The 26,993-nt window shown below is 47.2% G+C and overlaps 1 protein-coding gene across 1 annotated transcript in view; it reads left to right on the top strand.

Moving 5' to 3' along the window:
- Fam186a (family with sequence similarity 186 member A) overlaps nucleotides 1–26,788 on the top strand; it is a 39,548-nt gene extending 12,760 nt beyond the window's left edge. Inside the window, exons 2-13 of the mRNA XM_042055743.1 lie at nucleotides 3,774–3,990; nucleotides 4,333–4,503; nucleotides 13,055–15,785; nucleotides 15,930–16,005; nucleotides 16,201–16,419; nucleotides 16,615–16,821; nucleotides 16,984–17,247; nucleotides 17,356–18,447; nucleotides 18,595–21,206; nucleotides 23,893–24,085; nucleotides 25,233–25,388; nucleotides 26,551–26,788. Coding sequence (XP_041911677.1) covers nucleotides 3,801–3,990; nucleotides 4,333–4,503; nucleotides 13,055–15,785; nucleotides 15,930–16,005; nucleotides 16,201–16,419; nucleotides 16,615–16,821; nucleotides 16,984–17,247; nucleotides 17,356–18,447; nucleotides 18,595–21,206; nucleotides 23,893–24,085; nucleotides 25,233–25,388; nucleotides 26,551–26,733 — 8,094 coding nt within the window. The 5' untranslated portion in view covers nucleotides 3,774–3,800 and the 3' untranslated portion in view covers nucleotides 26,734–26,788. The remainder of the gene's footprint in view (nucleotides 1–3,773; nucleotides 3,991–4,332; nucleotides 4,504–13,054; nucleotides 15,786–15,929; nucleotides 16,006–16,200; nucleotides 16,420–16,614; nucleotides 16,822–16,983; nucleotides 17,248–17,355; nucleotides 18,448–18,594; nucleotides 21,207–23,892; nucleotides 24,086–25,232; nucleotides 25,389–26,550) is intronic.
- The last annotated feature ends 205 nt before the right edge of the window (nucleotides 26,789–26,993 follow it).

The raw sequence follows: 26,993 nt of genomic DNA, 5'->3' as shown, positions 1-26,993 counted from the left end.
ATATATAAGTTAAACTGAATAAAAGTGAAAGCTACAAATAGATCCTGAATCCAATTCAGCTTTATTGTAGCAATGTTAAGAACAACTAGCAGCAATGCCTTTTCTTCCCCCTGAGATGGGGCTTCTCCGTGTGGCCCTGGCTGTCCTGGAACTAGCTCTTATAGACCAGGCTGGCCTCTAACTCACAAAGATCTGCCTGCGTCTGCCTCCCTAGTGCTGGAATTAAAGGCGTGCACCACCATTGTCCGACCAACAGCAATGCCTTTTTATTGGTACAGTTTAGTTTGCTTTTCCTGTTGCTGTGAGAAAGACCAACAGCAACCTGGGGAGGAAAGGGCATATTTGGCTTTTGGGTTCTAGTCCATTTTCAGGGGAAGCCGAGGCAGGAACCCGGAGGCCAGAAAGAAGCAGAGGTCATGGAGGAGAGCGGTCTACTAGCTTGCTTTTTATGACTTGCTCCGTTTGCTGCCTTAGGTGACACAGTACTATCTTCCCAGGCTTCAAAGGCTTGCCTACAGACCAGTCTGATGGGGGCATTCTCCCAACTGATATTTCCTCTGGCCGGAGGGAGCCTCAGTTGAGAAAGGGCCTCCATGAGATTGGGCTGTGAGCAAGCCAGTCCGCAGCTCCTCTCCATGGTTTCTGCTTCAGCTCCTGCCTTAGGTTCCTGCCCTCGCTGCTTTTGGTGGTGAATTGTTGTATGGAACCGTGAGTGAAATAAACCCTTTCCTCCCCAGGTTACTTTTGGTCATGGTGTTCCATTGCAGCAATGGGAACCCTGACAAAAGCCACCAGATGACCCTACTTGTGCCAAGATTATGACAGGCTTATCAGCACAGGTGTTGTGTGTGTGATCAAGGGCTCACGTTTCACCGCACTGTGAGGAGGTCAGAGGATAACCCTTAGGAATCCGTTCCCTCCTGCCACTAGTAGGATCTGGAGATGGAACCCGGATGTCACTTTGGCAGCAAGCACCTTTTCCGATTAAACCATCTCACCAGCCCCCTCAGTACCTTTTAGAAGATGCTAGTAATTCTTCTCTCTGATAATTCTCACAAGTGTGTTCCTACAGTTTTTCACTGTTTGCTTGTTTGTTTGTTTGAGACAGAGTCTATTTTAGCCCAGGCTAGTCAAGGATAACCTTGAACTTCTGATCCTTCTGCCCTCATCTCCCATGTGTTGGGATTCCAAACACACCAACTTATTGAGAGGGTTCCTGAATAGGATGTGCAAGGCCTGGGTACAGGGCCCACTTCCACAAAAAGGAAGTAATTCAGTTTGCCTTTAGTCATTTTGCTTTATAGATAATGCAGAGGCAGTCGAGAGATGTAAGTGATACCAAATGCTATTTTAATGAAAGTTCTGTAGTTGGGTCCCAGGAAAGCCCAAAACCCAGTGATCTTCAGTCTTGCTAGACGATGAATGCCAAAGAATTACTTCTTTTCACTTATTTGGAGAGTTGTTGAGACAGGGTTTTATGTAACCTGGGTTTGGCTTCGAACCCCCTATGTAGCCTACCTAGACAGGCTAACTAGCAAGACTTTTTAAAAATTTTCAAAAGTCTCCACAGCCTATCCCAGTCTCAAACTTGTTTCAAAGGACAAAGTCTCTTCTGAGACTCATAAAATATCTTAACTGTAATAATTTCCTGTAAAGTCAAAATAAAAAAGCAGATCACATACTTCTAACATATGATGGCACAGGACAGACATCACTGTTCCCAAAGGAAGGGAAGGGTGAATAGTGAGGAAATATTTGACCAAAGACAAGACTGAAAACCAGCTGGGCACACGCCAGACTCTGCATCTCCGTGTCTGATGCCAAATGCTCCTGAGCTCCTTTCAGCTTGTTGACTACAACAGTCTTCTTTCTCCCGGGCAGGTTCCATCCCTGTTAGCAGTTCTCCTCAGAAGGTATCTCACGGCCCTGGCATCTCCAACATCTTGGAGTTTCCCAAGAAATCCAGACTTTTCTTTTACAGCTTCACACAACGGCCTCTCTAGGCCTCCATTCAGGGACACTGCTGACAGACACATGCCTGGCCTCAGCAGCTCTCTTTAGCCATGGAGGGAGATTCCATAACCCATGTCTCCGTCTTTAGCTCTAAAGTTAGAACCACGTGGCCAAAGCTGCCAAGTTCTGATGCTTGCTGGGGCTAGAACATGGCCCCTCCCTTGTTTAGTTACATCTTCACCAGCTTTCTATTCTCAGTGGGTTATCTTCACTGCTTAAGCTTGGCTGTCCTGGAACTTGTTCTTTAAACCAGGCTGGGCTTGAACTCAAAGATCTGCTTGCCTCTGTCTCCTGAGTGCTAGGATTAAAGGTGTGTGTCACCATGTCTGGACCAAAGCTTTTCTTTAATTACTTTTCACAAGTTGGATGTTTAGCAGGGTAGGATCCTGCACTGAGGGTACCACTCCCTTTATTCCGTTTACTACCAGGCTTTGCTTTAATCCATTTAACTCCTTGAACACAGGATTTAGCGTCATTCTTTTTCCTGGGGCTCCCATTACTCCTCGATGTATTTTGTTTTTTTCCTTGCTCGCTTCTTTGCATTATAAATCTTTATAAGAGTGAACACTAATAATTATATAACAGAGTCTATACTAGGCTGTTTGATAGTTTCTCTGCTATCAGGAGGTGGTGGCACATACATTTAATCCCAGGCAGAGGCAGTGGGATCTTTGTGAGTTCTAGGCCAGCCTGGTCTACAAGAGCTAGTTCCAGGACAGGCTCCAAAGCCACAGAGAAACCCTGTCTCGAAAAAAAAAAAAAAAGATTTTTAAATTGTGTGTGAGAAAACAAAACAAAACAAAACAAAACAAAACAAAACAGTTTCTCTGCTAGTGGAATTAGTCCAAATCTCTTCCCTTTAGCCTCAGGTAAACTCTTGGATAAGAGCAAAAACCAACCAAAATATCATAAGAACATCTCTAGGAAACATACTAAAATTCTTCTCTGAAATCTCTTGAACTAGACCCCCACAGTTCAAATCACCCCCAGCACCACTGTCTTCCATGCTCCCACTAGTATGGCCCATGAAACCTACTTAGTGTTCAACTGCTTTTCTAATTCCAAGCCCCCATCTACATTCCTCTAAACAAAAATATAACCAGGTCTATCACGCAATAGCTGAGTCCCTGGTACCAACTTCTGTCTTTGTTAGGGTTTCTATTGCTGTGGCGAGACAGGATGACCACAGCAACTCTTATAAAGGAAACCATTTAGTTGGGTTCAGAGATTTATCCCATTGTCATCATGGCAGGAAGCATGGTGGCACAGGCAGTCATGGTGCTGGAGAGACCGCTGAGAGTTCTGCCTCTGAATTCACAGGAAGTAGAAAGAGACAGTGACATACATACTAGGCCTGGCTTGAGCTTCTGAGACCTCAAAGCCTGCTCCCTAGTGATGCCCTTCCTCCAACAAAGCCACACCCACTCCAACAAGGCCACACCTCCTCCAACAAAGCCACACCCACTCCAAGGCCACACCTCCTCCAACAAAGCCACACCTACTCCAACAAGGCCACACCTCCTCCAACAAAGCCACACCTCCTCCAAGGCCACACCTCCTCCAACAAAGCCACACCTACTCCAACAAGGCCACACCTCCTCTAACAAAGCCACACCTACTCCAAGGCCACACCTCCTCCAACAAAGCCACACCCACTCCAACAAGGCCACGCCTCCTACACTGCCTTTCCCTATGGACCTTTGGGGACCCTTTTATTCAAACCACCACACAAACTAATGTATTATTCCTCCTTTTTATAGGATATTCTTACACGGCTGATTCACATAATGAACAAAGTGGAGCTGATAATGACTCGTTACACTATTGACAGCTCATCCCCTGGGAGGAAGGGCTCCCTCACAGAAAACCAGAAAAAGAAGAGAAAGGTTTTCTTAGAGAAGATAACTGAATACATTAATACGATTGATTTGAGAGAAAGGATTCTCATCAAGCTGCTGTCCTGGATGGAAGAATGGAGTAAGTGTCTAATAGCTTCCGAGGGAAGGAAGAAAGTTAATGACAGAGTAAGAAGTTAAACCAGATGAAGAAGGCAAAACTGGGCCATTTGGGGGAAACAAACCCTGGGCTTTAACCTGGCTGATATTCTCTTAACTTGCTGATTTCACATTAGGGCTTCTGTGGTCTTCCAGTTCTCCTCCTGTATAATCACTTAACAGAGAAAAGCCTCAGGGCAGCACAAAATATCTCTAGTCCCCAATGGAACCATGATATATATATGTTATATATACCAGAAGCCTATATGGATATAACTGTGTTGTTGTTTCTTCTGTAAGATGGTTTTCTCTCACTCTCTTCAAGATTTCCTTCTGTCCGACGTGGCCGAGATTGATATTGACGATTACTACCACTGGGCTGCAGAAATGGAGATCATGCCGGAAACGCTGAAAGCCATCGACACCAATGTCAGCACTCTGTGTCAAATCACCGTGTCGCTTTTCGAAGAAAAAAAGAGACAAAAGAAAAAATTATGTAAGTGTACTTTGTAATACTTAGAAATGGAGCTTAACTTTTTACAAAAACACTGCTCTGCTGGCGAGTGAGAGATGGCTTGGCGGGTAAGAGCACTAGGTGTTCTTCCGAGGACCTGGGTTCCGTTCCCAGCACCCACATGGCAGCTCTGGTGCCGAGGGAACAGTCTTCTTTTGGCTTCCTTAGGCACTGCGTGTACGTGGCACACAAACATATATTCAGACAAAAACCTCATATACATAAAATAATAATCAAAAATTTAAACACATCTTTATTGAGGTATAATTTGCATTCCATAAAAGGCACTTGTGCCATCTGTTCCATGACATCCATGACATGAGAAACTGCAGTGACATCAAACAAGAATATAACTACTCATTAAAGGTGAGATCAGATGTCCACATCCAAAAAAATGGCAAAAATAACCTAGTGAGAGATGTATAGGTCCCATGACCTAAACAAAAATTACTTGGATAACCAAAACAGTTTGTCTTCATTTCCATAAACTCTCAGAGTTGTGTGATCATTGCCTTTTCCTGATTGGTGGTGACACTGGAGGTTGAACTCAGAGCCTCATACTTGTTAATCTATCATTGGCCACCCCCCCAGCCCGTGACAGTCTGATTTTAAAGTATTTTCATTATGCTCAGGTGGTGGTGGTGCATGCATTTAATCCCAGCACTTAGGAGGCAGAGGCAGGAGAATCTCTGTGAGTTGGAGGCCAGTCTGGCCTCCAGAACAAGTTCCAGGACAGGCTCCAAAGCTACAGAGAAACCCTGTCTCAAAAAGCCATTTAAAAAAAAAATCTGTGCTCATGTGTAGACAGACTTTATTCCCGGCCACAGTCCTCAACAACTATTAGTCTATTTTGTCTCAATAAAGTTATTTGGATTATTTTATATAAACGAACAGATCATATGTAGGTTTTTGTATTGTTTTGTTGAGACAAAGTGTTGGTATGCAATCCAGGCCGGCCTGGAGCTCACAATTCTCCTGTTACAGCCTTCTAAGTGCTGGGATTACAAGTGTGAGCTACTCCACCTAGATGCTGTGGACGGATTGTCCTGCCTGTCTTCTTCCAGGCAGACTGATGCTTCTTTAGCCGTGTCGTAGGGAACGCAGGCAGTCTGCTCCTCTATGCTGAGCTTTGTGTATGGTTGTCAGATGTGTTCCAATTGGGGGATATTTGAATGCTTTCATCATTTGACTTTTCTGAATACTGCTGCTATAAACATACGTGTTTCTGTGAGGCACATGTTTGTGTGTGTGCATGTACAGTACTGTGGACAAATAGAACATCTGTTTTCTAAGTGGTTCACTGTTTTGCATTTCTAGCCTTGCTGCATCCTTGGCACTCATTACTCTCTTTTATTAGCAAAGAGGTAGCATTAACGAAGAGGTGTTTCCTGCAGGGTTTTACATTTCACATCCCTCATAAATAATGAGACCAAATTACACGTGCTTTTCAGCCACTCGGATTTGGTGAAAATATCTATAAAATACTTGTTCTTTTGCATCTTTCATTTTACTCCCTACCTCTTTGGTTTTTGTTTTTATTTTTTGAGACAGACTCTCATATGTTCTGGGCTGGCCTTGAACTTCCTAAGTAGCTAAGAGTGACTTTGAACTCTTTATCTTCACTACCTCCTGAGTCCTAGGACTGCAAATGTATGCCGCCACGTCCAGCTCATCTTTTATTTTTCTATAAACTTTGCATTATTATATCTTTATATGTACCGATGTTTTACATACATGGGTGTCTGTGCACCACAGGCATGCTTGATGCCCAAGGAGGCCAGCAGAGGGCGTTAGAACCCTCCAGAACTGGAGTTACAGATGAGCTCCGTGTGGGTGCTGGAATTGGAACTGGTATCTCTACAAGAGCAGACAGTGGGGAGCCCCTTTTATTTTTTAACTGTACTTTAAATTGTCTTTAAAATTGTCCTCAGACTATTCCCAGTGGGATTTCTATACACTTTGTTCTGTACTGTCTGGAGAATGATCTATGATAGTCGTGCTTTCCGTTTCTAATGAGTGAGCTTCTTAGACAAGCTGCAAGCAAAAGGGAAGAAATGGTAGGAGCAGGCAGCTAGAAGCGCCACAGACAGCAAAACATCACATCAGTTTACAACATCCAGCAGAGAGTGAGTACCTGACTGAAGAGCAAACCAAACCCAGGTGTGGTGGCCAAGCCTTTAATCCCAGACTACCCTGGTCTACATGGGAAGCTCTGGCTTCATCTCCCTCCCACCCCCAAAGAAGGAGAAGGCAAACCATGGAAACATCATCCGATTAGGGCTTGCATCATCATCATCAATCTCCTATGGAAGCTGGGTTTCCCTTCGTGCGCTCCCTCCATGTCTGAGTTTCCAGGTTGCCTTTCCACTGCGGGTCTTTTTTATACCGTGGGATAAACATTGGCGTCTGTTGGAAACAGTTCACCTTTGGCTTCCTCAGGGGCAGGGGGTGCTCACCCTCGGGGTGTTTGCTGTTGTTGGCTCTCCCCATGACTGAAGCCAGTCATCCAGGGCATTTTGAAGGAGTTAAGGGAGGGCCTCACAGCCCCCAAGTCTGCTCTCAAGTCTTAACTAGTGCCTGACCACTCAGCAGTAACTTACAGCTTCCCATCTTCAGATGTTCAAAGCAGGGGCTTTGCTGCTACATCCCTAAGTCTTATTATCAGCACTCGGGAGGCACAGACAGGTGGATCTCTGTGAATTCAAGGCCAGCCTGGTTTACAGAGTGAGTTCCAGGACAGGCTTTGTTATGCCCAAGTTTCTGGTCCCCAAATGATATTCACGGACCTGGATTTCCGATGCAAATTACATGAAGGTTTTTTATATTCAAACTCAAGTTTAGACCAACCCCTTTCCAGCACCCCAGCTTGGTGGGTGCAGAAAGTGTGGCAGGAAGCCCTGGGAGGGCAGAACTTTTAAAGGGGAAACGCCGAATTCAGGGGAGTTCATGTCCTGTCGTTTTGGGATTGGGTGAGGAGGGAATAGGATAAGGTAGTTTCTGAAATCACTGGTAAGGTTTGGGCCACAAAAACCTAATAAAGAGCCATTAATAACTGACAAGGTATCTTCAAGGACAGGATGCCTCCTAGGAACATCCGGACCTTGTTAAATTTGTTAGATACATGTATGTTGGCACTTTTAATAACTTCCTGATAGACTGTTTTTCAGTATAAAATGTCTTTTATGGTCTCTAGAATCATGCTAATTTTTATTTGGAGGAGGTCTTATTATCTTCCCTAGGCTGTCCTTAAATTTGTGATCCTCTTGCCCAGCCTCCTGCATAGCTAGGGTGTCAGCTTTGTTGCATCATGCCATGGTGTGTGGCTTGCTGTGGAGACCACGGGGACAATTTGGGAGGATTAGTTCCACCATGCGGGTCCCAGGGGTCAAACTCAGGTTGTTAGGCTCAGTGGCAAGTGCTGTTACCAACTGAGCCATGTCACATGACCCCTGACAGACCTCTAATTTGTTTTTCAATTTTATGTGTACAGGCGTTTTGCTTGTAAGTATATCTATGTACTACTTGCATGTTTGATGCCCATGGAGGCCCAAGAGGGCATCTGATGTCATGGAACTGGAGTTACAGATGGTTGTGGGCTGCAATGTGAGAGCTGGGAATTGAACTGAATCCTTTGGAAGACCAACCAGCCAGTGCTCTTATCACTGAGTCATCTCTCCAGCCCCCTCACATTAAAAAATTATACTTATTTATCTATGGGGCCCATGTATGGAGGTCAGAGAGTAAGTTGAGGGGGGTCAGTTCTCTCCTTCCACGGTGTAAATCCTAGGATTATACTCCTTTCTCAGGCTTAGTAGCAAGTGCCTTCACTTGCTGAGCCATCTTGTCTACCCCACCCCACAACCCTCTGCCATTTTAAAATCATTCACTTCACTTCAAACCTATTTAGGCCTTTGAATCTAAGGTATGCCATTTACAGCAGAATACTTTTTTTCTTTTAAAAAGATCTAAAAGTCTCTGATTTTTTTTTTGTTATTGTTGTTTGCTTGTTTGTTTTTCGAGACAGGGTTTCTGTGTAGCTTTGGAGCCTGTCCTGGAACTCACTCTGTAGATCAGGCTGGCCTTGAACTCACAGAGATCTGTCTGTCTCTGCCTCCCAAGTGCTGGGATTAAAGGCATGAGCATCCACTGTCTGGCATGTAGTGTGAGTGTGTGTGTGTAGGGTGTCCATGTACTTTTATTATTGCTGCTGTTTGTTTTTTCACTGTAGGAGCTAAGTATGGAGAACAAGCTAGTTTTAAACTTGTAATCCTCCTACTCAACTTCTTGAGTGCTGAAATTACAGGAGTGGGTCAACATACCTTTTTGTTTTGTTTTATTTTTGTTTTTTTTTTTTTTTGTTTTTGTTTTTTTGAGACAGGATTTTTTTCTGTGTAACCCTGGTTGTCCTGGAATTCACTCAGTAGACCAGGCTGGCCTCAAACTCACAGAGATCTGCTTACCTCTGCTTCCTGAATGTTGGGATTAAATTCATGTGCCACTACTACCTGGCTCCTTCTTTTCTTCTTAAGGCAATTTCTTACAGAATCTAGGCTGGCCTCAGATTTGCTTGGTTGTTGAGGATGACCTTAAATTCCTTATCCTCCTGCCTCTACCTCCCAAGTGCTGCGACTTTAGACAAGTGTCACACACTGTGCTCTAAGCTTTGTATTTTAAATAACCCCAATGTGGATTTAGAGCAGTACTTAATTCAATGCCAGCAAAATACAGAATATTACCAGGAATGGTGCCACATGCCTGTCATCTCAGCACGTGGAAGGTTGGAGGCATGAGTTCGGGTCTGAGGCCCACCTGGATGTGTTTATACAGAAAAGCACTTTCTGTGATATCATTGGCATGTGCAGCACATATTTGGAATCTCAACCATACAGTTTTCCTGAAAGATGAAGCCTTGTCTAGTGATGTCTGTTTGTGAGTTTGTGCATGTGTGTGAAGTGCCATGGAGCCCAGAGGCAACAGATCCTGGAGTCATAGAGGCTGGGAGCTGCCTGATGTGGACAATGGGAACCGAATTCAGGCTCTGTGAAAATTGATCTTTTAGCTGCTGATCTCTCTCTCTCTCTCCAGCTCCCAAAAATACAGGTTTTGTGGGTTGGTTGGTTGTTAATTTTTTTTGAGACAAGGTCTAAATAGCTCTTGGAGTTTGATATGTAGACCAGGATGGCCTTAAATTTGCAGACATTCTCCTGAGCGCTGGGATAAAAGGCATGTGCCACCATATCTGGCCTAATAAAACAGTTTTATAATTATTTCTTTATCTCGCTGGCTATTAGATATTTGTGGGACTCAAACTCATGCAGCAAAATTCAAATATCAATATCTAAATCTAAATATCTAATATCAAAATCTAAATATCAAGAGGTTTCTGGGAATACAGTTGGGTCACATGGGCAAAGTCTTACTGCCTTTTACTCTTTAAATGTATTTACTTATTTTTATGTGTATGGGTGTTGCCTGCATTATACATTTGTGCACTGTGTGCATGCAGTGCCTGTGGAAGCCAGAAGAGGCCACCAGACCCCCTGGAACTGGAGTTTATAGAAAGTTAAAAGCTGTCATGTAGGCTCGGAATCAAATTCTGGATCCTCTGGAAGATCAGCCAGTGCTCTTAACCACTGGGCCATCTCTACAGCCCAGCCCACTCCTGCCTGTCCTGGAACTGACCCTTTAGACCAGGCTGGCCTCAGATTCCTAGATCCACTTGTCTCTGCCTCCCAAGAGCTTGGGTTAGAGGAATATACCTCTACATACCACCCCCGGCTCATCAGCATGCACCTTTACTTTTTGTTTTGTTTGGTTTTGGTTTTTTGTTTTTGTTTTTGTTTTTTAGGACAGGGTTTCTCTGTGTTGCTTTGGAGCCTGTCCTGGAACTCACTCTGTAGACCAGACTGGCCTCGAACTCACAGAGATCAGCCTGCTTCTTCCTTCTGAATGCTGGGATTAAAGATGTGCACCACCACTGCCCGGCATTACCTTTACTTTTAAATGGACTTTTTTTTTTAGAGCATTTTTAGGTTTTAAGGGAGGGGGGAACCCAACAGAGTTCTGTACACTTCTCCATAGTTCCCCTTACATCAAAGGGCAGGCAGGTGGTTCCGTGGTTTATCTTACATCAGTGGGCATGCAGATGTTCCATGGTTTATCTTACATCAGTGGACACGCAGATGGTTCTGTGGTTTATCTTAGATCATTGGACATGCAGATGGTCCCGTGGTTTATCTTACATCAGCGGGAAGGTGGATGGTTCTGTGGTTGCTCTTACATCAGTGGGAAGGCGGATGGTTCCGTGGTTGAGCTTACATCAGTGGATACGCAGATGGTTCCATGGTTTATCTTATATCAATGGGAAGGCAGATCGTTCTGTGGTTTATCTTACATCAGTGGGAAGGCGGATGGTTCCGTGGTTTAGCTTACATAAGCTGGAAGGGGATGGTTCCATGGTTGAGCTTACAGCAGTGGGAAGGCGGATGGTTCTGTGGTTGAGCTTACATCAGTGGGAAGGCGGATGGTTCTATGGTTGCTCTTACATGAGTGGGGATGCAGATGGTTCTGTGGTTGACAGCACCGCCTGATCTTCCAGAGGACCCAGTTCAATTCCCAGCACCCACATGGTCACAACTGTGTATAACTCCAGTTCCAGAGGATCTGATCCACTTTTCTGTTCTCCATGGGCTCACATACATGTATTCATACATGCATGTGCACATGCGCTCGCGTGCGCGCGTGCGCGCGCACACACACACACACACACACACGATAATTTGTACTGGCTAGTTTTATGTCAGCTTAACACAAGCTAGAGTCATCTGAGAGGAAGGAAGGAGCCTCAGTTGAGAAAATGCCTTCATGAGGTCCAGGCATAAGACCCGGCAGAGCTTTGTCAGCTTGAGGCCAGCCTGGTCTACAGAGTGAGTTCCAAGACAGCCAAGACTACATAGAAAGGGTGTCGTCACACACACACACACACACACACACACACACACACACACCAAAAAGATTCAGATGTAAAACATTGTCTTAATTGGTAATTGATGGGGGAGGGCTCAGGCCATGTGGGTGGGGTCATCCATAGGCGGGCAGTCCTGGGTTCTTTAAGAAAGCAGGCTGAGCAAACCATGAGGAGCAAGCCAGTAAGCAGCTCCCCTCCATGGCCTCTGCATCAGCTCCTGTCTCCAGGTTCTTGCCCTGTGTGAATTCCTGTCCTGACTTCCTGCAATGGTGGACTGGAAGTATGAGCCAAATCGACCCTTTCCTCTACAGCTAGCTTTTGGTCATGGTGTTCTGTCACAGCAATAGAATCCCCAACTAAGACACCCTTTGATTATATCTCTCACATTAGTATGTGCCCTAGTTACATTTAAGAAGCCAAAGTTGAAGCTAGGTGTGGTTGCTCACACTTGTAATTCAGTATTTGAGAGGTAAAGTCCAGAGGATCCAGAGGCAGCCTTGACTACACAGCAAAAGTTCAACCTCATCTCAAAGAACCAAAAAAGAAAAAGGAAAGGAGAAAGAAACCAACATCGGCACATTATTGTTAGCTAAATTGCTTAATATATTCAGACCTCCTGGCCCTCACCTACCTACTGTCTCTTCCTGTTTGGGATATGAGCACCGCATTACCTTGGGCTGTCTCATCTGCTTAGCTCCCTCTTAGCTGCCAGAGTTTCTCAGACTTTTCCTTGTGTTCAACGTCCTTAGGAATCTGGAGAAACAATCAGGAGATGTTATAAGATGCCACTCAGTGAAATTTGCCCTGGGATTTGCTTGGGATAAAGAGCGCACAGTGAAGCTCCATTTCATTCAGTCCTACCACATCTCAGCCAAAAGAGTGCTTGCCACACAAGCGCGAGGTCCTGAGTGTGGGACCCAACATCTACATACAAACTTGGGGTGCAGCCAGGGCCATCTGTAGTCCTGGACTGTAGAGCTGGGGGGTCCTTGGACTGTGCTGGCCAGACAGGGCCACTGATTTGATGAGCTTTGGATTCAGGAGAGACTCTGTTTCCAAAACTAAAGTACAGCTGGGCGTGGTGGCACACAAGGGCGTTGGTGGCACACGCCTTTAATCAAGCACTCTGGAGTTAGAAGCAGGCAGATCTCTGTGAGTTTAAGGCCAGCTAGGTCTACATTCCTAGTTTTAGACCATTCAGGAGACTTTTTTAAAAAAAAGTTATTACTCCTCTTGCTTTCTTTTGGGAGAAGCAATCTTTGGAGGGAAGTCTATATATGCAGCCTATAGGCAAGGCCAGTGCAGCTGCTGCTCTTGTAGGGTGGAGCATCTACATGTTATTTACATTCTTGTGCACTGGAGGCTTGCCTCTTTCCCTCAAGTATCGTCACTATCTGGCTTAAGTGAGATCATGGCTATCTCACCTTTGGCTGATGATTATAAAATCGAACACATTAAACCCTTCTGATGAGCGTTTGCCCTGTCTGTACTCAGGAGCTGAGGTTGAGCTCCGTAGGCACAGCAGAAAAGAAGAAATGACGCTGCATTGTTTCGTTTCTCTCCCAGTGACTCGTGGCACTCTCTGGAAAGCTTGGAAGGAACGCGTTGTAAAGCGACCCGCCACGGCCCACGCTTTAAGACCGGATCAGATGATCTGTGACCAGCTTGCAGTAAATACTAAAGTTTCAGAAATTCAAGACATGTTACAGGAACTCATCAGCACAGGCATGTTCAGCAAACTGGAAAACAACGCCATCAAATACATCTCAGCAACACTGCTGAATCTCTCCAAAGCCTTGAGAACAGTCAACGAGGAGCTGAAGCTCATAAGCTCCCAATTTAGGAACATGGTTGGGGATGAAGAAGAGGAAGGGGAAGAAGAAAAAAAAGAAAAAGAAATCCCACAGAAGGCCTTCCAACATCTCTGTGAAGAAAATGAAAAGCTTCATCAGAGACTTAAAGAGAGTGAGGAAAAGAGCGAGCAACTTATTCGAATCAAAAATTTTCTAGGACGTCAACTATTGTTCCCATCTGTATCCTTTAGAACGTTGTTGGCGAAAATACCCATAGGCAAAGATATGGAGCCAGGGGAGACTGACATTCTTTTAAACAAAGAGCTCGAAAATATTATGGATGAGTCCCAGAAGAAAGGGGTCGGAGTCCCCGCAATAAAGTGGGACTCCACAATGTCACACATAGCCCAAGGCGAAGCGGCTCCAGAAGCAGCTAAGTTGCTAGTTGAAGATCAGGTTGATCATGCCCAGAGAAAGCTGTACCTTCCCTCCCTACAGTCAGTCGAGACCTTGGCTGCAAATCTAGAGGAGGAAAAGGTAGTCTCAGAGTCGGAGACTAGTGAATTCTCTGATCTACAAGCACTGGACGTGAAGCGAAAAGGCGAGAAATCCTTTTTAGAAGGCAAACCGAAGGGCCAAGGAGTCCAGAGTGGAACAGGTAACATGTGGGAACGGCTCAAGAAGGTCAAATCACAAAACTCACTTGGAAAAAGCCCAGTGCCATCAGAGGCTAAAATAGAACCCACTGTTAGGCCAAAGGAAAAAGAAGCCAAGACTGAAGTAGAACTGCCCAAGATAATCCAGCCGGAGATCCCAGAGCCGCCCAAAACAGAAACCAAAGGGAAAAAGCCCGTGCCAGGGAAGACTGAAGACATGCCAGGCTCCACAAAAGCACACAGTAAATTACAGCCCAGGACCCCTAAACAGATGACAGTAAGCCCCGAAGGCAGGAGTAATCTAGAATCATTTCAGAGAGCCATATTGGCTTTCCTAAGAGAGAAAATGAATAACGTGGGGAAGGCTTTTGATCCAAAGATTATACAGGAGGAGGAGGACGCCTTAGGAAGAGTGGAAGTTGAAAAATTAAACACCATAAAGTTAAAAATGGAGGAATACATCCAAAAAGTGACCGAAACTGTAACTAAAACTGTGAGGACATACAAAGAGGCAAGAAAGAAACAATTTCGAGAAATGGTCATCAAACAAAAGTTAGCCCTCACTACACCACAGCTGCATCCTAAGCAGACATTCATGAGTTCCAAGGCTGAAATCAGAAATGTGCTCTTAAGTGAGATGACAGACCCCGTGATTAGGAAACTCGTTCAAACACTCTTGGATGAGCTAGAAGGAGAATGGGAGGGCACAACAGTGGGCAGAAGGATGGAGGAAAGGCAAGAGCCACAGAAGCAGGAAGAGGAGGCCTGGAAAGAAGAGCAAAGACTTCAAAGGGAGAGCGAGCAAAAGCAGAGAGGAAGGGAGAGAGCGGAACAGCTGGGAGAGTGGAGACAAACATCAGAAGGGTCAGAGGCGAGCCAGGCTCAGGAGACCGACAAGGAGAAGCCGAAGGCTGTGAGAGAGGCAGAAGATGGCCAGCGGCTGAAAGGCAGCAAGTTGAAACAGCTAGTGAAGGCTGAGGGCCAGGCTAAAGAGCTGTCAAAGATGTTTACCCAGAGTGCAGTGGTGCTAACATCCAGGTCTATGAAAGTCCTGAAACCCCCGACGAGTCAAGTGCCATTATTCCAAGTGGATCCTGACACGGTGGAGCCCCTTGAGGAGAAGCAGCCCTCCTCTTCCAGGGCCACCCTTGGCTTTGCACAGCTCCTCCCAAGGTCTGTCCCTGAGTTGGCCCAGATAGCTTCGATTTCAATGCCACAGGCTCCGAGTGGTCCTCCTAGCCATGGACACATGAGAAAAGCACAGAGCGCTCCTCCCACAGCAGAAGAGGAACGAGAACTAGGGTCTCAGCTGACAGTTCCTGGCATCCTGGAGCAGACATCCACTCCAGAGCAAATGCAAATCCCCCAAACAACTGCTGAACAAGTACAGATATCTGGGGTCACAGTTACCCAAAGAACAGTTCTGCCCCTCCAGCAGATCCAAGCAAAAGACATTACTCTCACATCTCAGGAGGTCCTGGGTCAGGGGATCACTCTCACTCCTGAGCAGGCCCAGGCCCTGGGCATCACTCTTACCCCTGAGCAAGCCAAGGCCCACAGGATTAGCCTGACCCCTCTACAGGCCCAGACCCTAGGGATTACCCTCACTCCTGAGCAGACCAAGGCCCAGAGGATCAGCCTGACCCCTCAACAGGCCCAGACCCTAGGGATCACCCTCACCCCTTGGCAGGCCCAGGGCCTGGGGCTCACTCTCACTCCTGAGCAGACAAAGGCACAGAGGGTCAGTCTGACCCCTCAACAGGCCCAAGTCCTGGGGGTCTCTCTCACCCCCCAGCAGGTCCAAGCACAAAGGATTAATCTCACCCCTGAACAGGCCCAGGCTCTGGGGCTAGCCCTCACCCCCCAGCTGACCCAAGCGCAGGGACACATTTTCGCCTCTCAGCTGGTACAAGCACAACAGATCAACATCACCCGAGAGGAAGCCCAAGCCCTGGGGCTCACTCTCACCCCTGATCAGGTCAAGACTCAGAGGGTCAGTTTGACCCCTGAGCAGGCCCAGGCCCTGGGGATAACACTCACCCCTGAGCAGGCCCAGGCCCTAGGGATAGCTGAAGACTTGGGAGACACTTTTACCCCTGAGACAGGCAAAGAACAAAGGGTCAGCCTGACCCCTGAGCAGGCCCAGGCTCTGAGAATTACTCCCACTCCCAAACAAAGTCTACCACAGGAGATTAGCCTCAGTCCTGAGAATGCCCAGTTCCTGGGGCTCAAACTTACCCCTCAACAGGACCAGCTATATAAGATCTGTCTTACCCCTCAGGCGGCCAAAGCTATGGGAATCACTCTTACACCTGAGCAAGCGAACAGACTGACGATCAGTCTGACCCCTCAGCAGGTCCAGGCCCTGGGGATTACTCTCACCCTTGAGCAGGTCAGGGCCCAGAGGGTCAGTCTAACTCCTGAGCAGGCCCAGGCTCTAGGAATCACTCTCACCCCTAAGCAGGCCAAGGCCCTGGGGATGGTTGGAGCCTTGAGAAAAATTTTTACCCGTGAGCAAGGCAAAGAGCAAAGGGTCAGCCTGACACCTGAGCAGGCCCAGGCTCTGAGAATTACTCCCACTCCCAAACAAAGTCTACCACAGGAGATTAGCCTCAGTCCCGAGGATGCCCAGGTCCTGGGGCTCACACTTACCCCTCAACAGGCCCAGATAAACAAGATCTGTCTTACCCCTCAGCAGACCCTAGCTATGGGCATCACTCTTACACCTGAGCAAGCCAACACACTGACGATCAGTCTGACCCCTCAGCAGGTCCAGGCCCTGGGGATTACTCTCACCCTTGAGCAGGCCAGGGTCCAGAGGATCAGTATAACTCCTGAGCAGGCCCAGGCCCTAGGGATCACTCTCACCCCTGAGCAGGCCCAGGCCCTGGGGATAGCTGAAGCCTTAGAAGACACTTTTACCCCTGAGCCAGGCGAAGAACAAAGGGTCAGCCTGACTCCTGAGCAGGTTGAGGCTCTGAGAATTACTCCCACTCCCAAACAAAGTCTACCACAGGAGATTAGCCTCAGTCCCGAGGATGCCCAGGTCCTGGGGCTCACACTTACCCCTCAACAGGCCCAGATAAACAAGATCTGTCTTACCCCTCAGCAGACCCAAGCTATGGGAATCACTCTTACACCTGAGCAAGCCAACACACTGACGATCAGTCTGACCCCTCAGCAGGTCCAGGCCCTGGGGATTACTCTCACCCTTGAGCAGGCCAGGGCCCAGAGGATCAGTATAACTCCTGAGCAGGCCCAGACCCTAGGGATTACTCTCTCCCCTGAGCAGGCCCAGGCCCTGGGGATAGCTGAAGCCTTGGGAGACACTTTTAAGGAGCAAAGGGTCAGCCTGACCTCTGAGCAGGTTGAGGCTCTGAGAATTACTCCTATTCCCAAACAAAGTATACCACAGGAGATTAGCCTCAGTCCCGAGGATGCCCAGGTCCTGGGGCTCACACTTACCCCTCAACAGGCCCAGATAAACAAGATCTGTCTTACCCCCCAGCAGACCCAAGCTATGGGAATCACTCTTACACCTGAGCAAGCCAACACACTGACGATCAGTCTGACCCCTCAGCAGGTCCAGGCCCTGGGGATTACTCTCACCCTTGAGCAGGCCAGGGCCCAGAGGATCAGTATAACTCCTGAGCAGGCCCAGACCCTAGGGATTACTCTCTCCCCTGAGCAGGCTCAGGCCCTGGGGATAGCTGAAGCCTTGGGAGACACTTTTACTCCTGAGCCAGGCAAAGAACAAAGGGTCAGCCTGACCCCTGAGCAGGTCGAGGCTCTGAGAATTACTCCTATTCCCAAACAAAGTTCACAACAGGAGATTAGCCTCAGTCCCGAGGATGCCCAGGTCCTGGGGCTCACACTTACCCCTCAACAGGCCCAGATAAACAAGATCTGTCTTACCCCCCAGCAGACCCAAGCTATGGGAATCACTCTTACACCTGAGCAAGCGAACAGACTGACGATCAGTCTGACCCCTCAGCAGGTCCAGGCCCTGGGGATTACTCTCACCCTTGAGCAGGCCAGGGTCCAGAGGATCAGTATAACTCCTGAGCAGGCCCAGACCCTAGGAATCACTCTTTCTCCTGAGCAGGCCCAGGCCCTGGGGATAGCTGAAGCCTTGGGAGACACTTTTAAGGAGCAAAGGGTCAGCCTGACCCCTGAGCAGGTCGAGGCTCTGAGAATTACTCCCACTCCCAAACAAAGTCTACCACAGGAGATTAGCCTCAGTCCCGAGGATGCCCAGGTCCTGGGGCTCACACTTACCCCTCAACAGGCCCAGATAAACAAGATCTGTCTTACCCCTCAGCAGGCCCAAGCTATGGGAATCACTCTTACACCTGAGCAAGCCAACACACTGACGATCAGTCTGACCCCTCAGCAGGTCCAGGCCCTGGGGATTACTCTCACCCTTGAGCAGGCCAGGGTCCAGAGGATCAGTATAACTCCTGAGCAGGCCCAGGCCCTAGGAATCACTCTCTCCCCTGAGCAGGTCCAGGCCCTGGGGATAGCTGAAGCCTTGGGAGACACTTTTAAGGAGCAAAGGGTCAGCCTGACCCCTGAGCAGGTTGAGGCTCTGAGAATTACTCCCACTCCCAAACAAAGTCTACCACAGGAGATTAGCCTCAGTCCCGAGGATGCCCAGGTCCTGGGGCTCAAACTTACCCCTCAACAGGCCCAGATAAACAAGATCTGTCTTACCCCTCAGCAGGCCCAAGCTATGGGCATCACTCTTACACCTGAGCAAGCCAACACACTGACGATCAGTCTGACCCCTCAGCAGGTCCAGGCCCTGGGGATTACTCTCACCCTTGAGCAGGCCAGGGCCCAGAGGATCAGTATAACTCCTGAGCAGGCCCAGGCCCTAGGGATCACTCTCACCCCTGAGCAGGCCCAGGCTCTGAGGATTGCTCCCACCCTCCAACAGGCTGAAGCCTTGGAAGTTACTCTGACCCCTGAGCAGGTCCAGGCTCTGAAGATTAGTCCCACTCCTGAGCAGACTCACACCTTGGGGATCTCTCTCAGTTCTCAGCAGGCCCGGGACCTGGGAATCACTCTAACCCCTAGGCAAGCCAAGGTACAGAAGATATGTCTGACCCCTGAGCAAGCCCAGGCCCTGGGAGTCACTTTCACTCCTGAGCAGGCCAAAGAACGGAGAAGCAGTCTGACCCCTCAGCAGGCCCGGGCCCTAGGGCTCACTCTCTCCCCTGTACAGGCCAGGGCCCAGAGAATCATTCTGACCCCTGAGCAGGCTGACGCCCTGGGGATCACTCTCTCTCCTGAGCAGGCTGAAGCCCTGGGGATCAGTTTCACTCCTTCAAGATTACAGAAAAAGGGCACTCTTCCTCCAAAGAAATTCCAGGGTTTGGAGGCTACATTAACTCATAAACAGGCAGCAACATTGAGGGGCCGTCCTACTACAGAGCAGATTCAACCCCTAAAAATTCCTATTATCCCAGCGTCTATCCAGACACCAAAACCAGCTGTGGCTTCTAAACAGACCCAGACAATTGAAATCCCACTAAGCACTCAATGGTCCCAGCAATTTGGAGTTCCACTTCCACAGAGGCAGGGCAAGGTATTGGGAACCAACCTCACACCAGGGCAGACCCAGGTATTTGAGCAAGTACAGGCATTGCAACTTCCCCGTACACCCTGGCAGACCCCGTTGCCAGGCCAGCTTGGTCCAGGAGAGACACAAACACTAATGTTCACTATCACACTTGACAGAGCCCAGGATTTGGGTGTCATTTTTACCCAGGAGCAAACTCAGGCAGCGGCTGTCACCCTTACCTCTGAGCAGGTGGCAGCATTAGAAGATGCGCTCACTGAAGAACTGGCCTGGAAATGGGGGGGTTTAATCATGCCAGAAAAGGTTCAAAGGGCAGCAAACGTCATTACTCCTGAGCAATTACAAGCACCAAGAATCGCTAGATATCAGCCAGCATTTCGTATTCCTCTTACCTCAGAAAAGCCTGCTGCATTGGTTTCTTCTCCCGACAGACTACTTCAACAATTGCAGGATTTTCCTCTAGCTATTCCACTTCAGAAATTAAGGCAAACCCCACTTCCTCCTAGGATAGGCCTAGGACTGAACATTCTTCCTGACTCTGAGAAGCTTGAAGAACCACACCTCTCTCCTACTTACAAACAGATTCGCACAGACAGAGGGCAAGTCACCCCCACACAGCTCCTAACACCAGAAGTCCCTCCTACCCGAAGGCAGCTCCCAAAACCTGAGACTCCTTCCACTCCAGAGCTGCCCTTTGCTCCTTGGCATTTCTTCAAAACTGGAGACATTCAGCCACCTCTAATACCAGGAATCCCCTTCCCCTCCAAAAGGTTGACACCACCTCCCACAGCTGGGGTCCTCCCCACCTCTGGAGAGTTTCCTGGAGGCTTTGATGTCTCCAAAAACCTCCTACTATCCAGACTCTTCCCCTACCAGCCTCCAGCCATCCACGAACAAGTTCCCTTCATGCAAGGACAGCAAAGGCCGCCGCTGATCATTGCGGAGCAAGAAGAGTCCTCTCTAAGAATAACTCCAGTCCCACTGCATCCATCCACAGCAGAGGAGCTCTCAATCCCTGGAGAGCCTCAGAGAATTTCTCCCTCTTCAGTCCCTCAGAAATGGTCAGGAGCTGTTTCCCCTCCAAAACCTGAACCGGCCAGAGCTCATCCCAGTGCCTCTCTGGCACCTTTCCCTACAGAGAAGATCCGAATAGCAAAGGTTCCTGACACTTTGGAAGAAACTGGGGTACTCCAAGATTCTTTCGACATGAAACCACTTGGAATGTTCCAGCCTTATGTCACCAGTTCTGGGATACCAGGATCGAAGCTCCCGCACATTGGTGAGAAAGCCCCTTCGGGTCTAGAGAAGCCTACTGCAACACTAGCGTCTCTTAGCCCTCAACTCTCCCAGACATCACAGGCCGTACCTTCCGCAAGGGGCCAGAGACCACGGCTCCCCGCTATAGATAAGCCCTGGATTCTAACCCCAGCTTCTGACACCAGGAAAGCCAAGGCCATGGGGTCCCCTCTCACTGCCCAGCTCCCTGAAGACAGATACTTCGTTGATGTGGAGGCTCAAAGGAAGAACCTGGTTATATTAAATGAGGCTGCACAAACTTCTGGATTTCCTTCACAGTACCACACAATTGCCAGGAATCTCATAATTGAACTGCTTCATATGAATACAGTTAGGCTGGGGTATCTGTGCCGCAAGTATGTTGCCTATAGGCTGATCCAGCTGGCCAGGTAGGTACAATTAGTATACATAACCATTTTTTCTGCTATAATCCTGAGGTTGAGCAACTTTCTTCACTGCCTAGAATTTTCATGTTTGTCATGCCATGTGTTCTATTTTTTTTTTTTTCAAAACAGGATTTCTCTGTAGCTTTGGAGCCTCTCCTGGAACTAGAACTAGCTCTTGTAGACCAGGCTGGCCTCAAACTCACAGAGATCCACCTGTCTCTACCTCCAAGTGCTGGAATTAAAGGCACATGCCATCACTGCCCAGCTTCTAATTATTTTGTTTTTATTTTACATGTAGGAGCATTTTGTTTGCAGCATGCATATCTGCAGCATGCATGCTAGGCCTGTGCTCAAAGAGGATGTTGGATCTCCTGAAGACAGAGTTATAGTCAGTTGTGAGCTATGATGTGTGTGCTAGGGATCAAACTCGGGTCCTCTGGAAGAGCAGCAACTGCTCTTAACCACTGAGCCATCCCTCTAGGCTCATATCATATGCTGTGATCATTGAGGGTCTGCAGGATGGAGGTTTAAGACAATAAAAGGAAGTCAGCACATCCTTGTGTTCTACTTCTTGGGAGCTGGAGGCAGGAGGAGTGTGTACATTTAGCATTCAGGGCTTAGAGGGTGTGTGTGTGTGTGTGTGTGTGTGTGTGTGTGTATTGCACGGAAAAGCTAGAGGAGACTGGAGGATTCCAGATGTTGTTCTCTGTCCCCCTACACCTGTTCTGCATCTCTCCTGGAACCTTCCCATGAGGCTGGCCGGGACAACCTGTTTCCCTACCAATACTCCACCAATATGGGGATTACAGGCATGTGCAGCAGCCTGATCTACCTATTTATTCTGCTTTAGTTTTGAGATAAGGCTCCCCCTGAAGCCCACACTGACCTGAAATTCACTGTGTAGCCCAAACTGGACTCCATCTCTTAGCCTCTGGCTGAGTAGCAGTATAGACATGGGCCATCAGACGTGGCTCTGCATCACATCTGAAGTGGGAAATTAACACCTTGTGTTACCATAGCAACTTTATTGTTGGCCCTGATTTTTTTTTTTTAATATCAAAAAAGGCCAGGCATGGTAGTCTACACCTGCAATGATTTTGAGTCAGAGGGACTTTGGCAGCAGGTAAGAACCCATGGCAAGAGGAGACCTTGCCAGGTGAGAGCCAGAGGCCCTCACTCGCCAGAAGGCAAAACTGAAGAGTTTTATTGAGATAAAGCAGATGGGGAGGGAAGAGAGAAAGAGAGACAGAGACTTAGAGACGGAGAACCTGGTCTACATAGTTCCAGGCAAGCCAGGAGAACTTGTCTCACAACCAAACAAAAGTCTTTCTCAGTTTGTTTTCCTTGCACGTTTGGCTCACACCACTCTACTATGAGATCTGGGTCTCTTATTTTTCATTCCTAGTTACTTGGTCACCACTTGTAGAATAATATACCTTTCCTCCCCCCAAGGGAATTTAAATGTACATCAACTATGAATTCTTTGAGGGTTTTTTGTTTGTTTGTTTTTGTTGAGACATGGTCTCCCATAGTCCAGAACAACATAGACTCACTATGTAGTCTATGCTGACCTCAAATTCATGACAGTCCTCCTACCTTGGTGTCCTGAGTGCTGGATAACAGCTACCATGCCCAGCTAGCCTTCTCACCTCCCAATATTTAAAAAAAAATACTTTTAGTAGTTTCTGTAATCAATACCAGATAGATAAACCCTTAAATATTTAATGTTACCCTGGTCCGAACGGGAAAAATTTAAACCTAACATTTCTAGACCAGTACCACCCAGGTTTTAAAATTGTTTCTGTTTTGTTTTGTTTTGTTAAGATGACAGGGAAAAGACCCAGGGTTTCAGAAACACTAAGTTAGTGTTGTCTGCCATTGCACTAACAACACAGCCCTTCTTTTCCTTCAACTTTTATTTTTTTCTTTGAGTATGAATGTTTTGCTTACATTTTTGTCCTTGTCCCATGTGCACACCTGAGCCATCTCTGCAGCCCCAAAGACTGTCTAATCTTTAAATATCCAGCTTTTGTGTCTTGCATATGAATTGGTTAGTACCCCCAGAACTGTTTAAAAACAGTGATGATAGTAGTCTGAGGCATAGCTCGGTGGTAGAAAATATGTGCAGCAGGTGTGCAGCATGTGTGCAGCAGGTATGCATGTGTGCAGCAGGTGTGCAGCAGGTGTGCATGTGTGCAGCAGGTGTACATGTATGCAGCATGTGTGCAGCATGTATGTAGCAGGTGTGCATGTGTGTAGCATGTGTGCATGTGTGCAGCAGGTGTGCAGCAAGTGTGCAGCAGGTGTGCATGTGCGCAGCATGTGTGAGGTACTGGGTTCCACCCCTACCCAGCACTACAGAATTTGTTTGTTTGTTTTCCAGACAGGGTTTCTCTGTGTAGCCCTGGTTGTCCTGGAGCTTACTCCTTAGAGCAGGCTGGCTTTGAGCTCACAGAAGTCTGCCTGCCTCTGCCTCTTGAGCACCCGGATTAAAGGCGTGCACCACCACCAACCACTCAGAAATTTATTTGTATATAGGAATCAGATAAAGGCCTCATTTAACAAGTCTCCCACCAGCTCTCATACCTCTTAGGAACTCAAAATAAGATAGGAATGGAACGAAACAGAAGTTAGATTTGCTATGGTAGCTTTGGGAACTATATGGATCTAATTCTTGACTTTTTTCAAGAAACAACATAATCAGACGATTAAAAGCCATCCAAAATACTGGGAAAGGGTATGAGACTCAGAACCTGTACATCATGCTGGACAGAACTGATAAATACCAGAAGAGGGTGATGCGGTTCTGGACAGACAAGCAGAAGCAGCTAGAGCAGAGGCGGAAGCAGTGCCTATGTTTCATGACGCAGTTATTCAGCCAGGTAACTTGCCTTCTGCTCCTTCTTTCCAGTGTGAGACGAAGAAGTAAGGGTTGTTTTAGTTTGTTTGAGACATGATCTCTCTCTTGTGCATGCAACTATGGCTGCCTTGGAACCCACTATGTAGACCAGGCTGGCCTCGAACTCATAGAGATCCACATGCCTCTGCCTCCCCAGTGCTGGGATTAAAGGCGTGTGCCACCACCGCCTGACTCATTAACATTATTAATAGAGGTCAGTCTGGGCTACATAATGAGTTCCAGGTTATCCAAGGTTTCATAATAATACCTTGTCTCAAAAAATAAGTCAAAATAATTGATTAATTGCAAGCTTTGCTCACTTGCGTCTTCACTTAGGACAGACTTCTGATCATTGCTGGAGTAAAGTAAGATATTTTGAATTTTCCATAACAATTATATTTTAAATATTATAGCTCTGTTAAACAAACAGCAAAAACACCTCTAATTCTGGTTTGGTAAATATGGTCTTTGTAGGTGGAGTAAGAAAGGTGGCGTGTCAGTAACGACAACGACCTGACAGGAGTAATAGCAGTGCCCTGGACGTTTCAGAGGAGGGGCAGGCTCTGAAGCAGCGATTCTTAGCCTGTGGGTGCGACCCCTTGAGCTGAATGCTACATGGGTCACCTTAGACTATCGGCAAATACAGATATGTTCATTATGATTCATAACAGTAGCAAAATTAGAGTTATGAAATAGAAACAAAAATAATTTTATGGTTGGGGTCCCCACAACACGAGAAGCTGTATGAAAGGCTGAGAACCTCTGGGCTAGAGTCAGGTGGTGATTATGGGTGCCAAGGCCTAAGAAAGGAAACGGTAAAGGGAGAAGGCTCTCTCTGGTCAGGCTACAGAAGCAGACAGACAGCAAGTGCAAGCAAGGCCAGGCTACATATATAGAGTTTCAGACCATGGTCTCAGCTCCCCCCTCCCCCGTCCTCCAAAGGGAATCACAGCTGTAGATGTATAGGTTCTGCTGCTCTGCTGCTGTCTGGATTCAAAGCCAAACTTCCTAACACCTCTGGCTTTCCCTGGTGCTCCTTTCTACATTTCACTTCCTCCAGAGGCTGAGACCTGAGAAATGTGCTTTCTTTTATGTATGTATTAACTTGTTCTTGTTGATTTTGCTTCTAGATCGAAAAGGTATTTAAACTAAATCTTAGCCAGCCTGTGCCCTTGGTCTCTGGCTTTAAGCAGATACCCGATTTTACCAAAATTCAACGTCCAGTCTTGGAGTTATTCATTGAAGACAACAAAAAACCGGACATTTTCAAAACCTTTGGGTATGTAGTATTAAACTTTCAGTGATAAGTGGTACACAATGTCTAATTTTTTTTAAATTAAACTATTTTAGTTCTACCCAAGGGCTTTCCTTTCCCACACTTACGATGTGGTACAAGAGTGTGGATGTACTTATTTCCTTAGTGAATTCAGCAAGGTGTATTGTTTCATTTGTTTTGAGAAGAAACATTGTTTCGTTTGTGTAGCCCTGGCTGACCTGGAATGCACAAAGATTCTCATGCCTCTGCCTCGTGAGTGCTGGAATTAAAGCTATATGCCATCATGCCTGCTTTAGCAAGGTTTATTTACATATATTTCTACTTAAATATTTGACATTTAATTTTGAGTTTTTTTTTTTTTTTAAATAAGCAAGATGGCTTAGGCGATTTGGGTGCTCTCATTGGTCACACCTTTGGGTGCGCTCACTGGTCACACCTTTGGGTCTAAGCTCCAGGACCCACACAGTGGAAGGAGACACCCAAAGCCACAGAGTTGTCCTCTGACCACCACCTCTCCCTCCCTCATTTTTTTTTGAAGGCTGCTGGGCCGGAGGATGGCTTAGCCTTAGGTGAAGGCACAGGCTGCCAAGCCTAGCCATCTGGGTTGGCTTCCTGGGACTTATGGGGCGAGAGAGCCGGACTGTATGCCACAGGTGTCCTCTGACCTCCACAGGCATGCCATGGCTCACATGTTCCCACACACATACGAAATAAATAACATGTAAAAGTATGTTTGAAAAGCTGATTCCTCCTAAGGAACAAATTATTTCAAGAATATCTAATAAGCTTTCGTTTTTTTGTCTTTCCTTCCTTCCTTCCTTCCTTCCCACTTTCCTTCCTTCCTTCCTTCCTTCCTTCCTTCCTTCCTTCCTTCCTTCCTTCCTTCCTTTTCTCTTTGTATCTCTCAGTCCCCCTCCTCTGTCTCTTCCCTAAGAAGCAAAAGCTTTGGAAGGAAAAGAGACTTTGTCTGTGTACTGCAGGAGGCTAAGAAGGAAGCGGATGACTAGGTCATAGTGGTCCTTTCCCTTGTCTCTGTCTGATGGTACAACTGAGGTTCCCCGGAGCATGGGTGGGCAGTTCATGGGTGGGGAAGAGAAGACGCGTGTTTCAACTGGCTGTGGTGATCAGAGGAGCTTCATCCCCTACCTCATGTGCTCTGACTCTCTAGACAGCAGACTCAGATGGAGTCCATCTGGAATGCTGACCTGTCCACTTCAAGCTACCCGATAATGGAGAAGACATCTTTGAATACGCTCTGGGCACAGCTGGGAGGGTACCCGGATATTCCCAGGCTGCTGCAGTTAGATATTCAGTGGACCTTCAGAAAAGCTCTTGCTTCCCTTGGGTCACAGTGAGTAAAGGTTTGGCTCCTCTGCTGTCTTTCTAACTTGACTTTCTCTGTAGCACCAAGGAATTACCAAAGTAAGTATTTGGTGAAAGCTTAGTTTAGAATCACAAAGTACTCCAAACGAATTCACCACTGGTCAGTGTTTCTCTTTACAGACCTACAGAAGTCATCATTTAATGTCAATCCAATAGTTATACCGGAAGCATAGCAAGGCAGGGGAGGAGTTCAGCTTAGAATTCTTTCCTGAGATTTGTCACTGCTGGCAAC

This window comes from Arvicola amphibius, chromosome 9 (assembly GCF_903992535.2).
Source record: "Arvicola amphibius chromosome 9, mArvAmp1.2, whole genome shotgun sequence".
NCBI lineage: Eukaryota > Metazoa > Chordata > Mammalia > Rodentia > Cricetidae > Arvicola > Arvicola amphibius.
This window is presented reverse-complemented; position numbering and strand designations above follow the sequence as displayed.